Genomic DNA, 15,051 nt, shown 5'->3' with positions numbered 1-15,051 from the left:
CCTAATTGTAATTGTATAAATGTGCCCTTTGGTTCACACCATTGGGCTGTCGATTATTGTTCCAATGTCCGTTGGTCGTGTGAGTACCTGTGCTGTGTTTTGGCTTTTGTGCCAAGTCATTTCACCAACCGGTGCAAAATACAATGTAACATTTGGACCTAATGGACAAATTCTCCATTGTCAAATGCATTCTTCTCATAGCTAGGCTGTGTTTTGTAATCACTCTGTTTTCAATCCCTATATCATTTTAACCAGTTATGGCACCAGGTCACTAATTTTACAACCTCATTTTATGACCCCACTTATAGGAGGGGGCCACTTCCTCCCCCAGGCAGGCTCATGTCCAGTAATCCCATAAAGCCCTGTATGTAACCAACTAATCTGTTTACTAGACATCCCATCAGAGGGGACTCTCACCAGTCCCCACAACACCTTTCACCTCTCACCAGGACAAGGGGAGGGACATTTACATCTGTAGATCCTTATTTACTGGCATAACGGCCCGTTCCGGTTGGACACACAGCAGCACAGAAACTCTCCAGATTCAATCCACGGTTTATTGCATTGGCATGCTACCTTGTATGGTTCTGCCATCTCATGAGAATGTCAAAACACAGACATCCTCATGTTATCATGTGGTCACAGAAGTGAAATTGACAGTGGGCAGCACACTAAACACCAGGAAAGAGGGGGGCCACTGCCATTACTGAAAAGACAATACTATTCTTTGAAAGGCTAATCCCTGAGCATCCTTGAAGTCATTTTCCTGCTCAATTTTTTATTTTTATTCCATTGAGTTTAGTTTTTATTTGATTAGTTTTTTACTTTTTCTATTATTGTCACATTGTTTAGAGGTGAACATGCAAGCAAGAATGTCCTTGTACTGTGTACAGTACACCACAATGTGTTCCTGTCCATGTGACAAATAAACAACTTGAACTTCAACAATTACCACCATCATATAGGAGTAATCATACACAGAGACCAACGTTTGTTTTGAAAAATGTATTAATGAGTGCTTATTTGAAAGTTTATTGGAAGAAATGGCTCTCACAATACTGAAAAACAAATCAAAGAAAGCTCTTCACCAAACATGAATTTAAATTATGTGTACAGCATCTCTTGAGAATCATAGCATCAATAAAGAACAGGTAAATGTGTACAGTTCAACCTAGACATTTTCTGACTTCAACAATCAGAACTATAAAAATGTTCTACCTTTACCATAAAAACATCAAACGAACATGTGTTTGTGTTGCTGTGATGTGAATTTCTATTTAGCACCTGGAGCTGTAGCATCTCTCTCGATCTGGCATGTGTGTCAGCCACATGTCTAGACTTGGCTGTAGGAGCCAGGTATTCGATAGTTGGAGTATGATGGTGCATCTTTGGAGTCACCGCTGGAGGCTGCAGGGAGCAGCAAGAGCCCTGTAGTGACATCTTTTTTGCAGCGATCCATTGCCTCCTTGTACGAGATCTTCTCTTTCGTGATGGGGTCAATCAACTCTTTGGTGTGGGCAGACTTGTCTTGGAGGTTCTTGGCTACTGTGCTGTCGATTATCTTGGTGTTAAGAGCATCTTGGACACTGATGCGACCAGCTTTATGGGGGTTCACCAGCCCCCCAGTCAGGTACTGTGCTTCCATGTACCTCATGGCACTATCCTGAGGTATCCAGCCTTTCTCAGCCGCTTGCCCTACTGCGAGACGCTCCTTGGTCACAGGATCCTCCACTCCAGTGAAGGCCTTCTGAGCATTCAGTAGCAGATGCATGTGACTTTTGTCAATGAGACCCAGCTCAACTGCTTTGTGAACAGAGAACTTGTCCTTTCTGTTGAGGTCGACGATGCCACCCGTGGCTGCCTGTGCCTCCAGGAGCTTCTGGGCTGTGGTTGGGTCAATAAGGTTTCGAGTCAGGGCACTACGTACAGACATACGGCTGTTGGTGGTGGAGTCCAGCACCCCAGAGATTGGGAAGAGCTCATCACCGCTAGAAATATTCAGGTTGCTACTGCTGCCGTATCTATTGTTTGTGAGACTTGAGTAGGAAGACCTTAGTGATGATGGCATTGTGCTCAAAGAAGATGCCACAGTGGTCTTTGTCGGTGTCCTTGGTGTTGCGATTGGACCAATGTAAGGCTTTGGTCTGGAATCCCCAGCGACCAGGAGAGCAAATTCTGAGATAGGCATTTTACCCTCCTTGTAGCGGTGCAGATCGGACTGGGTCAAGCGGCCATCCTTTAGAGCATTCTTGACAGAGAACTGCTTTCCACTCTTGCGATCCTGCAGAATCGAGGTCTCCCCATCTGGACCCATTGAGGTGATCTCCTCCCAGTCACATTCTAGCTCCTGAAGGTGGATGTACTTGTTGCGGTCAATCAGGCCCTCTAAGTAGGCATCATATGGTGACATGTCTTTGCCAGTCTCAGGGTCAAGGATGCTGATTCTAGTGGAGAGGTTGGTCTCTCTGGTGTGTGTCTCAGAGTGGTCCTCTTTCTTAAGATTGTTCTGCAGCTCCATAATGTATGTCTCCTTTTGGTGTATCCGGTCTTTTTCATCTAGGATGTCCTTCTCTAGACGTTGTACCTCAGAATCCATCTTGAAACCCCTTTGCCTGTTTATCTGGTTTCTCTCACTCATCAGCTTGGATTGCAGCTGGAACGATATGCTTAAATCATGTTTCTCAGACTCCAAAGTCCTCAGTGTTTGGAGGAGATTTTCCTTCTCTCTCATCAGGGAATCTCTATTGAGGGTGATGCTTGTTTCTTCGTGAGAGGTGCTTGACTTTGTGGTCTGGAGCCGGGTCACTTTGGTATTAAGTCTCTGGATTTCATCTTCTTGATCCCGTCTGGAACTTCTTTCTTGCATCACTAGATCTCTGAGATGGTCCCTCTCAGCCTCCACATTCTGGTCCTTCTCCACCCGAATCACCTCTTTATATACAGTCTTTTCAATGGACTTTTCCTTGCGCAGGATGTCCAACTTGATCTTCAGGTTTCGGATGTCCCTTTCCAACTGACTGATGTTTGTTTCCTCCATATCCATGTCTGTGCGTAAGCCACTGGTTAGTTTCTCAAGCTTGGGGTCTCTCTCCACTTTGAGGACTTCCTCAATAATGATCTTCTCCGCAATGGGTTGAGGGCTATTTTCAAGCTCAAGGATGCGAGATTTGATCTGTCTAAGCTCTGTTTCTACTTGAATCTTTTTTTGCCGGTCGTCCATCAGTGCCAAGTTTCTCTCTTTCTCCTCAACCAGGGCTCTCAACTGTCGAACTTCCAATTCCAGTTTTCTACGGGATTTAACCTCTTCATCCAAGTTCTTGTTCAGCTTTTCATACTCCAGGAGTTGTTTTGGATCCTTCTCAAGACGCACCACTTCCTGCATCACAATCTTCTCCTCTGGTTTCTGCCTTTCCACCATGATGTACTTGTTCTGCAGGTCAAAGACAGTTTCCTCCATGTTGCGTCGTTGCTGGATTTCCTCCCTCACATCTCTCCTCAGACGGTCAGCCTCCTTCTCCAGTAGGGGGTCATTTTCATATTTGACCACCTCTTTGTTTACAAGCTTTGTCTCTAACTTAGACTTTTCAACCTTCCATTCATCCCTCTCTTTGCGCAGGCGGCTCAGCAGATTCAGGGTGCTGTCATATGAGACCCGCAGAAGAGAAACCTGGTCGTTCAACCTCTTAATTTCCCTGATGACCTCTGGGCTCTTCTCCTCTTTAATCACTTCCTGGGTCACTTCCTTGTACTCTGACTTGGGTTTCTGGGAACGCAGAGTTTTAAGATCCACCATAACTGAGTCGATTTCTTTCTCCAGATCAGTGCGGTTTCGATTAGAGTCGTGCAGCTCTTTCCTTAGCCTCACCAGCTCCACCTCTGTCTCAGGGTCCACCCTGTAGATCTCATTGATGATCTCCTTGACCTCATGCTTGGGCCGTACCTTCTCCACTTCACTGTAGCGGAGCTGGAGGCTGGTGAGTTCCTTCATCAAATCACTGTTTATCTTGTTCTCCTCTTCCAGGCTGGTGTGGATAGTCTTAACCTCGTCAATGAGTTTTGGGTCCTGTTCCACCCTTTTCAGCACCTTGGTAACAATCTTAGGCTGGATTGTGGGAATGATCCTCTCAAGTGTGTTTATTTGGCTCCTAGTGCGGAATATGTCATCATTGAGGGACTTGGATCTTAACCCCTCCTCTGAGATCTCGGTCTGAAAGGTCAGAACTGCTTTCAGCATCTCCGGGTCCTTTTCCAGTCTCACCACCTCCTTTTTCACTACTCTCTCTTTGATAGTTGGTCTCTTCTGTGCCAGAACTGTGATCTCAGTCTTCATGTGGACCGTCTCTGTATCTCTCACCTGGACCTCCTGCTCCAGCTTGCGCATCTCCTCTCTCAGCTTGGTGGCCTCCTTGTCAAGCTGGGGGTCCCTTTCAAACTCAGTCAACACCTTGGTCAACAGCCTAGGTTTGACATTTGTCAGCTCAGTCTCCCGGCGGATGATATTCTCATTGACAACCTTTATCTCTGTCTGGGTGCCAGAGTGTTTTATAGTCTCATCTTGGATTCTACTCTTCAGGGACACCAGGTCACCCTCTAGTTTGGGGTCACGGTAGTACTGCACAACTTCCCTCTCCTCCATTCGTTCCACACCTCTACGGCTTTTCAGTGAAATAAACCTCTTTCTGTATGTTGCTAGTTCATTCTCAGCATGGGAGCGCCTGGTGGTCTCATCCGCCAGCTCTCTCTTTAGAACGTCTGTTTCCTCCAGGTCTTTCTGCTGGCTCTGCAGCTTCCGCTCCTGTTTCACCACCACCTGGCTCACCTTCTCTTCATTCTGTTAAGAGCAGGTAACAGTGGACAATATAGTTTAACCTATACGAGAGTGGGTTTTTTAATTAGGAATTACAGAATCCACTGTGTTGATGTTTTACAAAGTAATTGTGTCATACTTGGGCAATTATGTTCTTAGCCAATCCCATCTTGTTGAGAAGCTGATCATTCTCTGCAGACACCTCTGAGTAGAGGTTCAGTAGAGCTCTTTCCTGAAACAGAAACATACAGCCTCAAGTCAGATCATGGATATTGAATCAATGCCCAAACTTGAATGCAAATTAAGTCAACTATAGGATGAGGATTGTTGCAGTCTCTCAGGTCCACAATACCTTCTTAAGCACAGCGTCAGCCATGGCGGATGTGTGACGTCTTTTGGCATCTTCATCATCCACATCTTTCAGTGTACCACGGTACTTATCAGATTTGGCCTCATACTCCTACGAGACATGGTGAATATATATTTTCTCTTTTAAGAACAACATTGACCAAAACCCTTCAACTGATATGGACATTTTTAATGGTAGCTCTGATTAGATATATTTTTTTTAACTCACATTGAGGACATTCTGCAAGTCTCGGGACTGTTTCACTGCTAGGCCCACATCATCTGATTTCCTTTTTATGTCCTCCACCACTCTCTGAAAAAAAAGCAAACACACAATAAGAACAAAATAAATGTACTGCAGAAAACTGACGATGTTCATAGCACGGACAATTGTTGAGATAAAATAACATAAAAATAAACCCACAAACCTTCTGAGAGTTCTGCTTGAAGTTAATTTGAGAAAGTCCATCACTTGGATTGATCGTATTATTAGGCAGGTTGGTCAAAAATAAGTTCAATGATTGGACAGAGCTCTGGAAGCCTTGATTCTTATTGGTTGCCTCTTGCAGCAGAACCGTTCTATAACAATAGATTTTTATGAAGCATCAGTATATCATAGACCACAGAAGTAACCACAGACACAAGACATATATAACTGTGACATAAAAACTCAGCATAAAAAGAAACGTCCTCTCACAGTCAACTGAGTTTATTTTATGTGTAAATATTTGTATGAATATAACAAGATTCAACAACTGAGACATAAACTGAACAAGTTCCACAGACATGTGACTAACAGAAATGGAATAATGTGTACCTGAACAAAGTGGTGGTCAAAATCAAAAGTAACAGTCAGTATCTGGTGTGGCCACCAGCTGCAATAAGTACTGCAGTGCATCTCCTCCTCATGGTAACAGGTCCCAGACGTAGATCCGGGCTCTTTGCTGGCCATGGCAGAACACTGACATTCCTGCCTTGCAGGAAATCACGCAGACCATGACGGACCCTCATCGATCCCACTCCAGAGTACAGGCCTTGGTATAATGCTCATTCCTTCGACGATAAACGCAAATCAGACCATCACCCCCGGTGAGACAAAACCACGACTCGTCAGTGAAGAGCACTTTTTGCCAGTCCTGTCTGGTCCAGCGACGGTGGGTTTGTGCCCATAGATGACATTGTTGCCAGTGATGTCTGGTGAGGACCTGCCTTACAACAGGCCTACAAGCCCTCAGTCCAGCCTCTCTCAGCCTATTGCGGACAGTCTGAGCACTGATGGAGAGATTGTGCGTTCCTGGTGTAACTCGGGCAGTTGTTGCTGCCATCCAGTACCTGTCCCGCAGGTGTGATATTCGGATGTACCGATCCTGTGCAGGTGTTGTTACATGTGGTCTGCCACTGCGAGGATGATCAGCAGTCTATCCTGTCTCTCTGTAGTGCTGTCTTAGGCGTCTCACAGTACAGACATTGCAATTTATTGCCTTGGCCACATCTGCAGTCCTAGTGCCTCCTTGCAGCATGCCTAATGCACATTCACGCAGATGAGCAGGGACCCTGGGCAGCTTTCTTTTGGTGTTTTTCAGAGTCAGTAGAAAGGCCTCTTTAGTGTCCTAAGTTTTCATATCTGTGACCTTAATTGCCTACCGTCTGTAAGCTGTTAGTGTGTTAACGACTGTTCCACAGGTGCATGTTTATTAATTGTTTATGGTTCATTGAACAAGCACGGGAAACAGTGTTTAAACCCTTTACAATGAAGATCTGTGAAATTTGGATTTCTATGAATTATCTTTGAAAGACAGGGTCCTGAAAAAGGGATGCTTCTTTTTTGCTGAGTTTAGCTGTGGGACAGATGGGGTTCTCACCTCTCCTGTAGCTGACTGTTGATGTTGGCATAGCGGTTCTTCAGGTGTTTGACCTCTGTCTGCTGGCGGCGGATGTCTGGGCAGTACTCATGGAAGCCCTTCTGTAGGGAGTTGCTCAGCTGCTCTGTGGACTCCAAGTCCCTGCTCAGCTTCAGCATCTCGTCCTGCTTTAACGCTACATCCTTGCGCATGTTCTGTTTGTAGGACAAGGGAGAAACACAGGGGACTGATCAAAGAGGATGAGTCAATCAAAGCAAAACACTCACTGCAACTTGTAAGAGTCCATCATAATGACATGATGTGTGATGAACTTTAAGTAGTCATATGACTGAAATACTGTTACCTGAAGCTTCGCGATCCGTGTCTGGAGGACGTTGGGAACATCAGGGATGGCAGCATCTTCAGCCAGCTGCTCCTCAAAGCCAGAGACTGAGTTGTCCACCATATTTATCTGCCTCTCCAAGAACATGGAAGCTGTGGCTCTGGTCAAGATAAAGAAATTAGTGAGTGAGAATAATCTTGAGGAATTGGATGTAAATAATAAGTCAAAAAATAAGAACATATAGCTAACGCAACCTTTACATAGTTTTTTAAAATTCCACATTGTAAACTAAATTCTTACTTTTTGTTGTACAGGTCACAGAGGACGTTGGTGTCGTCAAACTTGTTGTTAAGACCACTCAGTTTGAGGGACAGGGCGGAGGTGGTGGGCCCAAGGGGCTTCTGGGCTAGGATGGGATCCATATCTCTCTGGACCGCTGCCTTCTCTGCCTCCAGGTTCCTAACAGTCAGGGTGTCCCTCTGCAGGGTAAAACACACCATGGATATCACACTCTGGAAACACACTGTCCATTATAATGATGCTATGTAGCAGGCTGCAGTGGTCTGAAATAAAAAACAATCCCTTCACCTCATGCTCCTTCAGCCTGTTGGCCAGGTCACGTGTGGGGTCACTGCGATCCAGAGGGGCCCTCACCCGGCTCAGGATGTCCTTCTCGCTGTGGTCCAGGTTCTTGCTGATCTTGTCCAGCTGGCTGGCCAGCACCGTGGTCTTTGGGTCCACTGGGGCATTAGCCACAGGGGCTGAGGACAAGCAGAGGGCACAGTGAGAAATAAGGGGACAGGAGAGGGCCACACTGAGTCTAGTCCCCTGTATCTACTAGGGTCCCACTGTGAGTTCAAACTAAATGATTTCTGCTAAAGTTCTTAGCAAGTGGAGTGATGTTCCACTCACCTGCTCTCACTGAGCTCACCACCTCCACACCGGGGCTCCTCAGGGAGGCCATCAGAGTAGTTCTCTTTCTCTTCAGGTTAGAAAGCTCTCTGTACAGACTGGACACACAAACACACAATGTCATTACAGTTTGCCTGTGATGATGGTTAAGTTTTGGGTCATTGTAATAAGGAGAGTCTTTATTTCTCCCTCTTTACCTTTCCACTTTCTCAAGGGCCTCAGTGTCTGGCGGTGGGACCAGGAAGCAGGCTCCAGGCAGGGTTTTGGTCTTCCCAGTGCTGGTCTGGACCTCCCAGTTCTCATCGTCTAAGTTGGACTTTAGCATGAGCTTCTCTGCTTGAGACACTGAGTCCTAAGGGTGACAGGAGTTTGCATCATTATATTGTGCTACAGCTGTCAATTGACAGGACATTAGCTTGCCCTTTAGCTTCTCAGAACTCTCACAATGCTATTGTATGAAGCTATTTTCTACCTCTCCATTGGTCCATTCACACAGGGACACCACAGGGGTGGGTTTGGTGGGGCGGAGGCGCCGCAGCTTCAGAGGGGCGATGGTGCTGCTGAACTCCCTCAGGGCTACGAGGCGCTGTTCGTTCCTCTCTATCGCTCTCTCGTCACCCTGAGGATATGAGGTACAGAAGATATTAGAGAACAGATTGAAATAATGCTGTACGTCATAGAAATGACTGAACTTAGATGCAAAGAATAAACCAAATCTCACCTCAAGCTGTAGCAGGATCTCTGGGTTCTTCTTGTTGTTCAGTGATTTGGGGTCCAGATTAGAGTTGAGTCTCTTCATGGACTCAGACAAGGTCTCTACATCCAGCTGGTACTGTAGGTAGGAACACACATAGGAGCAATGTTACATTGAGTCATGACAACGAGCCATAAGAAACATCATTTCCCAGGGTTAAGAGATGACGTACCTTCCTGTAGTTGTCTATGTTGTCAAGGTGTACCTCCTGGCAGATACACAGGTTTAGGAAGCTCTGCCACTCGTTCTGCAATGCATCGCTGTGTGCCTGAGACAAACCAAGCATATTGCCCCATGGAAGATCAGAGTAGATGATGAGGTGAGTAACTCAATGTCCTATACTTAAGCTATTACAATGGGAAAGGTTTACATTTTGTAGCCATATAAACATACCCGTATTGTGGAGCTGGCAGGGTGCTTCATTTCAATGAGACGATCCCCATCCATCTGTAGCTGGTTGGTCTCGCTCTCATGTGTTAGCAGAGTGTTGTTTTTGAACTTCTCGTACTCCATGCGCACCCCTGGGTGGTCCAGCATGCGGTCGCTCCAGTCCTTCCTGAGGATCCTCTCCTGGTACTCGCTCAGGTAGACCAGCTCCTTACTGCAGCCCTGCATGTAGTCATACAGAGAGGCCAGGCACCTGTGTCTCCACAGGGAGGCCTCCTGCACCACACAGCATGGGGAGAGACAGATCAGTCACACCTGGACTATCTTATAGTGTAGCATGCTGAGCCCCTTTGACATGTCAGAGCCATACTTTAATGCACACACAGATGTATTACATAACTTCTGGACTCACCAAGAGATCTGTGTACTGTCTCTGAAAGGTAGACAACTTTGCCTGTGGACAGAAAACAAACCATGATAATCATTGTTTCGAGTTTATCCCTAGTTTTGGTGAGATACAGAATGAAGAAAGCAGCCGGGGGCTTTGTAGTCGTTACCGGAGAGCCAGTGCTGCTGCGGTTCATTTGGGAGCCGTAGGCCTCGATCTCCTGGTGCAGGATGTTATGAGAGGCAATCTGCTTCTCCACATCAGACAGGTTGGGCCCGTACTTCTCTGCACTTATCTGCTTCTATAACACACAACACAACACACAGGTACAGTAAATCCTCTAGAGTTCAGCTGTATGTTTACCTCGACCACATGTCTTGTTAACTTTGTTTGGCTGTTTTCCCCCTGGGGATAATAAAGTTTTGTACCACTACTACTACATTCAGAAAGATATGTTACTCCAAGCAACTAGGAGCTAATACCAAAGGTTTGGTTGCACCAGCAGAAAGCGGTGGTCAACCAAAGTTGTTATATAATGGCAGGACAGTACCGTCTACGGTCATACTGGTCTTGAATAGAGTGTTACCAAGGATACGGCAGGCTCACCTGTTTCTCCTCCAGCACCTGAGACCAGTCAATCCTGGGAGTGAGCTCCACCTCCTGTACTGCCTCATACAGGTCCCGGTACATGGTACAGTCCTTAGACCAGCGGTCATGGAGGTTTCTCACACTGAGGACCAGATAAAAAGGAGATATAAGAGGCATATTGAAAGAGATAACGTGTGTGTGTGTGTGTGTGTGTGTGTGTGTGTGTGTGTGTGTGTGTGTGTGTGTGTGTGTTCTTGCTGGAACTCACTCAATCTCTATCTCTCCAGCCTGTGGGTGTGAAAGCTTCTTGGCCCGGTCCACATCCAGGAACAGATCCTTCAGCAGCCCCTCAGCCTCAGCTAGGATCTCTGTATTCTCCTTCTGGTGCAGTAAGGGCCTGTCCTTCTTGTCATTCACTGTGTCCTGGAACAGAAACGGAAAGGCACTCCCCATCATGACACATATATGTTGAATTGCACATTGATAAATGATCTGTTAAACGTGTTCGGTAAAGGTGTATGTATAACTGTGTAATTACATACACAGGCAGTGTGTGGGTAGGGATGGTAGGACCTCTTACCACAGCCATCAGCTCCTCAGAGCGCAGCACATTCTTCTCTACCCGGTCTGCATTGCTCTGCATGCGCGCCACCAGCACGGCCACATCATTACCTTGGCTCCTGGGAAGAGAAAGGACAAACATCCATTCACATCAGTGTAATTGACACATTGTTGAAACCAGTAGGCCTATCTAAGAGAGATCAGTAGAGCAACCTGAATGTTCAGGAACCAGACTCTATATTTGGTACAATAATCAAAATGAGAACCAGACTCCAGGTTTGGTAGAATAATCAAAATGAGAACCAGACTCCAGGTTTGGTAGAATAATCCAAATGAGAACCAGACTCCAGGTTTGGTAGAATAATCCAAATGAGAACCAGACTCCAGGTTTGGTAGAATAATCCAAATGAGAACCAGACTCCGGCAGAACAAAAAGTATTCCTCAGCCTCCCCCATCCAACTCCACAAAGGACTGTCACTCATCTAGCAATCAGCACATCTTTAAGTCTGTATGTTCTTGTACTTATTGTTCTGTCATTCCTACTCGTAGTCGCTGTTATGAAAGTCAGCTATTTATTCGTACACACCCTCACATTGATGGATTATTGAGGAGTGTCCTCAGGAATTTACAGTGAATGGGTGACATAGCACATGGAATTCTACTGATGTCCCCATGAATCGCTTTGATCAAAGTTAATAGCTGATGAATGCAATTACATTCCAATGGGACAATAAAACGAATAGTGATAGTGGGGGGAGAGATTTACTGTTTCAACATTGTGGTATCCAGTATCTCATACATGCCTTGTTGACAGTTCTGAGTAATTTAGGAAACTGCTTATCTCTGTTAGTATATGTGGTAAAATGACAAAGTCCACATAGGTTTGGCAGACATATCCTGTCATACCCTGTCACATCCTAAAGAAGGTTAAAAGGAGTTAGATAATGCATAGCTACCGTACCAAAGCAAACAGCACACACACATGTCAGGGTGAGTAGGAGTGTGACAGGCAGACACTAAAGGGAAGCCTAAAAGTCACCCTGCTGGTTATATAAGTTAGAGAGCTGCAAAGGATCCAGACTCTACACCCTGTAGCACCAAGACACACCCCAGTGTAGGAGTGATGTGAAGGGTGTTCCTGCATGTGGTGAGTGACACAGTGTTCATTGATGTAAAGGAACTGAAAGATAAGCCTCAGATTATTGATTTATCAAGGCACACTTGAAAGGAACATAGTATGTTTTTGTGAAATATGTGCTATCTATTCATCTCTATGCAACTTTGTATATACACAAATCTGATAGAACCTGTTTAAGCAACAGAACACACAGTACATACCAGCGATGTACCGAAACACATTCCACATCTGCTGTCTGTCACTCACTTCTGTGAGATCACACTTCTTCAAACAGTGCTTTTATGTGCTCTGGGCTCTTTGTTACCGGGCCAGGCCACCTTTGTGTAACATAGTATTATCCATCAGAGCTATTGTTGCTCTGTCTACATAATTAGTCAGAGCAGCCATCTACTGAATATTGAGAGCAATGTGGAAGATCAATGCACCTTCATGTCACACCCCATTGCTAAAGGCACGCATCAGTGGTTACATACAACACAGTCCAAAAACCAATGAGATTACTCTTTTCTCAGTAAAGTAAACAAATTGTGACAGTTACTACAGAAATGATTGTCTTGTCTCATCATCAATCGGCGGCAGATAAGATATATTTTACGCTTATAGCGTAGCAATGAGACGATACTAAGTGCTCATAGATCAAATCTGATACTTCATCTAAATCATCTCCTGCATTTTCCTGGAAGTCTGCGGACTCTCAAAAGAACACTATCATTCCAAGTCGGACATAGAAAAGACCAGTCAACAAATGCCCACATATGCAGTGGACTAGATTCCAGGTCGCCCCTACAGGGAATACAAGCAGGCTGAGATGAAATGAAAAAGAGAAATAAGAGACAGAGAAAAGAAAAGGAAACATAACACATCAAAGTTCAGGCAACCAAACTCACTGGGCCACTTTCACCAGGTTGTACTCCTTCTTCTTGCTGAACATCCTGGGAGGCTGTGCGTTCTGTCAGTCCCAGTGAAATGACCTTACTCCTCACTTCCCTCTCCTCGCTGTACCTCTCTCTCTAGCCGCGTCTCCTCTCTCTAGTTAAAGAGCAGCCACCTGTCTCAGCTCCACCCCAACGAACAGGTGTGTCATCATGAAGGCACTAGACCAGAGGAACAGACTGGATAGACCTGTTCCTCTCTCCTGTTCTACACCCCACTCTCTCTCTCACTTTCTCTCCATTCCTACACACCTGCATTCCTATCTTTTAATATATTTACTTTGTCTTACCTGGGCAAAATCAATAAAGATAGTTTTGTTATAGACATTGTTGAATAGGCACTTCTTTTCGAAATCAAGTGAGTCAGCACTAAGAGATACACATTATTATAACAGTGTGATTCCTCATTGGTAGACTTCCAATGGAGAAACAATGGAATGTGGCAGGGCGAGTCCCCTGTTAGATTCCAGGGTGCTATTCACTCACATTTACTGACTTCAATCAAACCAATCTAAATTCATTTCCACCTTAAAACATTGGAGATTGAATTATCTAGTAATGACATTAAACCACTGATTAGTTGTCATTACCAATAATAGATTCTAGACATATTTGGGATGAAATGCCAGAACACCAAAAGGCTATAGTGTAATGCCAAACAATGCCCAAAGTTCACACGGCATAAAAACATATCCAACAAGAATCATCCTAGTTACTACTACATACACCTTTATTGAAGGTTGGGCACACCACATTCCAACTGTGCTATCCACCCAACAAGCCACCCAAGCAAACAGAGAAGGACAATAATGTTTAGAGGGTATCAGACTAAGAGGGTGTGATCTGTGGGTAGTAAAAATATCACAAAAATATCTAAGGAAAACATAATAGCTATCTGTAGTAGTGTGATTTAAATGTTGTGTTAGCCTGACACACTAGCCCACTACAGAAAGGGTGCAGTGAAACTAGACAAGTTAAAACAAGTCTATCTTACAACAACCTAAGATAATAAACAAAACGTGACAACTTTATTTTAGGAAGTCAAAACTGTGGTCGTGCTGGTTTGCATTGTATTCTGTTTGTAGCATCAGACACTACAGTACAGTAGGCTACAGTTCCCCAGGCTTCTGAGTATCAGTGATTATCAGACACACACCCCTCTTAGTATTTATATGTATAGATTTTATTTCCATTTATTTAACTAGGCAAGACAGTTATGAACAAATTATTATGTTCAATGATGGCCTAGGAACAGTGAACAACTGCCTTGTTCAGGGGCAGAACAACAGATTTTTACCTTGTCATCTCAGGGAATCAATCTTGCAACCTTTCGGTTACAAGTCCAGCACTCTAACCACTAGGCTACCTGCCACACCTAGTATAAGGAGTCAAGGTCTCAGAGAGGAATGCAGAGTACACTTACCGCTGAGGGAAGAGCTGGGGCCTCTGCTGACGGTAGAAAGACAAACGTTTATAAGTGTATGTGCATTGTACCCTCATAATCAAAAAATCAAATCAAATCCAATTGTATTCATCACATGCTTGTAAACAACAGTGAAATACTTACAGGCCCTTCCCAACAACGCAGAGAGAAAGAAAATAGAGAAATAATAGAAAAATAATAACACGTAATAATATAAGTTATAATAAACACCATGACTAAAGATAACTTGGCTATACCAGTACTGAGTTGATGTGCAGGGCTACGAGGTAATTAGAGGTAGACATGTGCACATAACTAAATAAAGTTACAAGGCAACAGGATAGATAATAAACAGTAGCAGCAGCATACACAATGAGTAAAAACGCGTTTGTGCAAAAAGGGTCAATGCAGACAGTCCGGGTTAACTATTTGGTTAACTATTTAACTAACTATTTAACAGTCTTATGGCTTGGGGGTAGAAGCTGTTCAGGGTCCCATTGGCTCTAGACTTGGTGCATTGGTACCTCTTGCCATGCGGTAGCAGAGAGAACAGTCTATGATTTTGGTGGCTGGAGTCTTTGACCATTTTTAGGGCCTTCCTCTGACACCGCCTGGCATATAATTACAC

General features: G+C 44.7%; 1 protein-coding gene across 1 annotated transcript; it reads right to left on the bottom strand.

Moving 5' to 3' along the window:
• Window positions 1-990: 990 nt before the first annotated feature.
• Window positions 991-13,108, bottom strand: LOC135554338 (envoplakin-like). Its single transcript, XM_064986596.1, has 21 exons — window positions 12,956-13,108; window positions 10,949-11,048; window positions 10,637-10,791; window positions 10,387-10,510; window positions 9,950-10,081; window positions 9,805-9,846; window positions 9,399-9,668; window positions 9,178-9,273; window positions 8,973-9,083; window positions 8,724-8,870; window positions 8,449-8,603; window positions 8,252-8,349; window positions 7,928-8,100; window positions 7,640-7,818; window positions 7,361-7,499; window positions 7,018-7,211; window positions 5,584-5,734; window positions 5,385-5,468; window positions 5,160-5,267; window positions 4,947-5,039; window positions 991-4,831 (listed from the first exon to the last, which is right to left on the bottom strand). The coding sequence occupies exons 1-21, from the start codon at window positions 12,997-12,999 to the stop codon at window positions 1,334-1,336; spliced, it is 6,093 nt and encodes a 2,030-aa protein (XP_064842668.1). The 5' UTR covers window positions 13,000-13,108; the 3' UTR covers window positions 991-1,333.
• Window positions 13,109-15,051: the final 1,943 nt, after the last annotated feature.

Source organism: Oncorhynchus masou, chromosome 14 (genome assembly GCF_036934945.1).
Source record: "Oncorhynchus masou masou isolate Uvic2021 chromosome 14, UVic_Omas_1.1, whole genome shotgun sequence".
NCBI classification, from domain to species: Eukaryota; Metazoa; Chordata; class Actinopteri; order Salmoniformes; family Salmonidae; genus Oncorhynchus; species Oncorhynchus masou.
The sequence above is the reverse complement of the archived record's forward strand: the minus strand, read 5'-3'. Positions and strand labels throughout refer to the sequence as shown.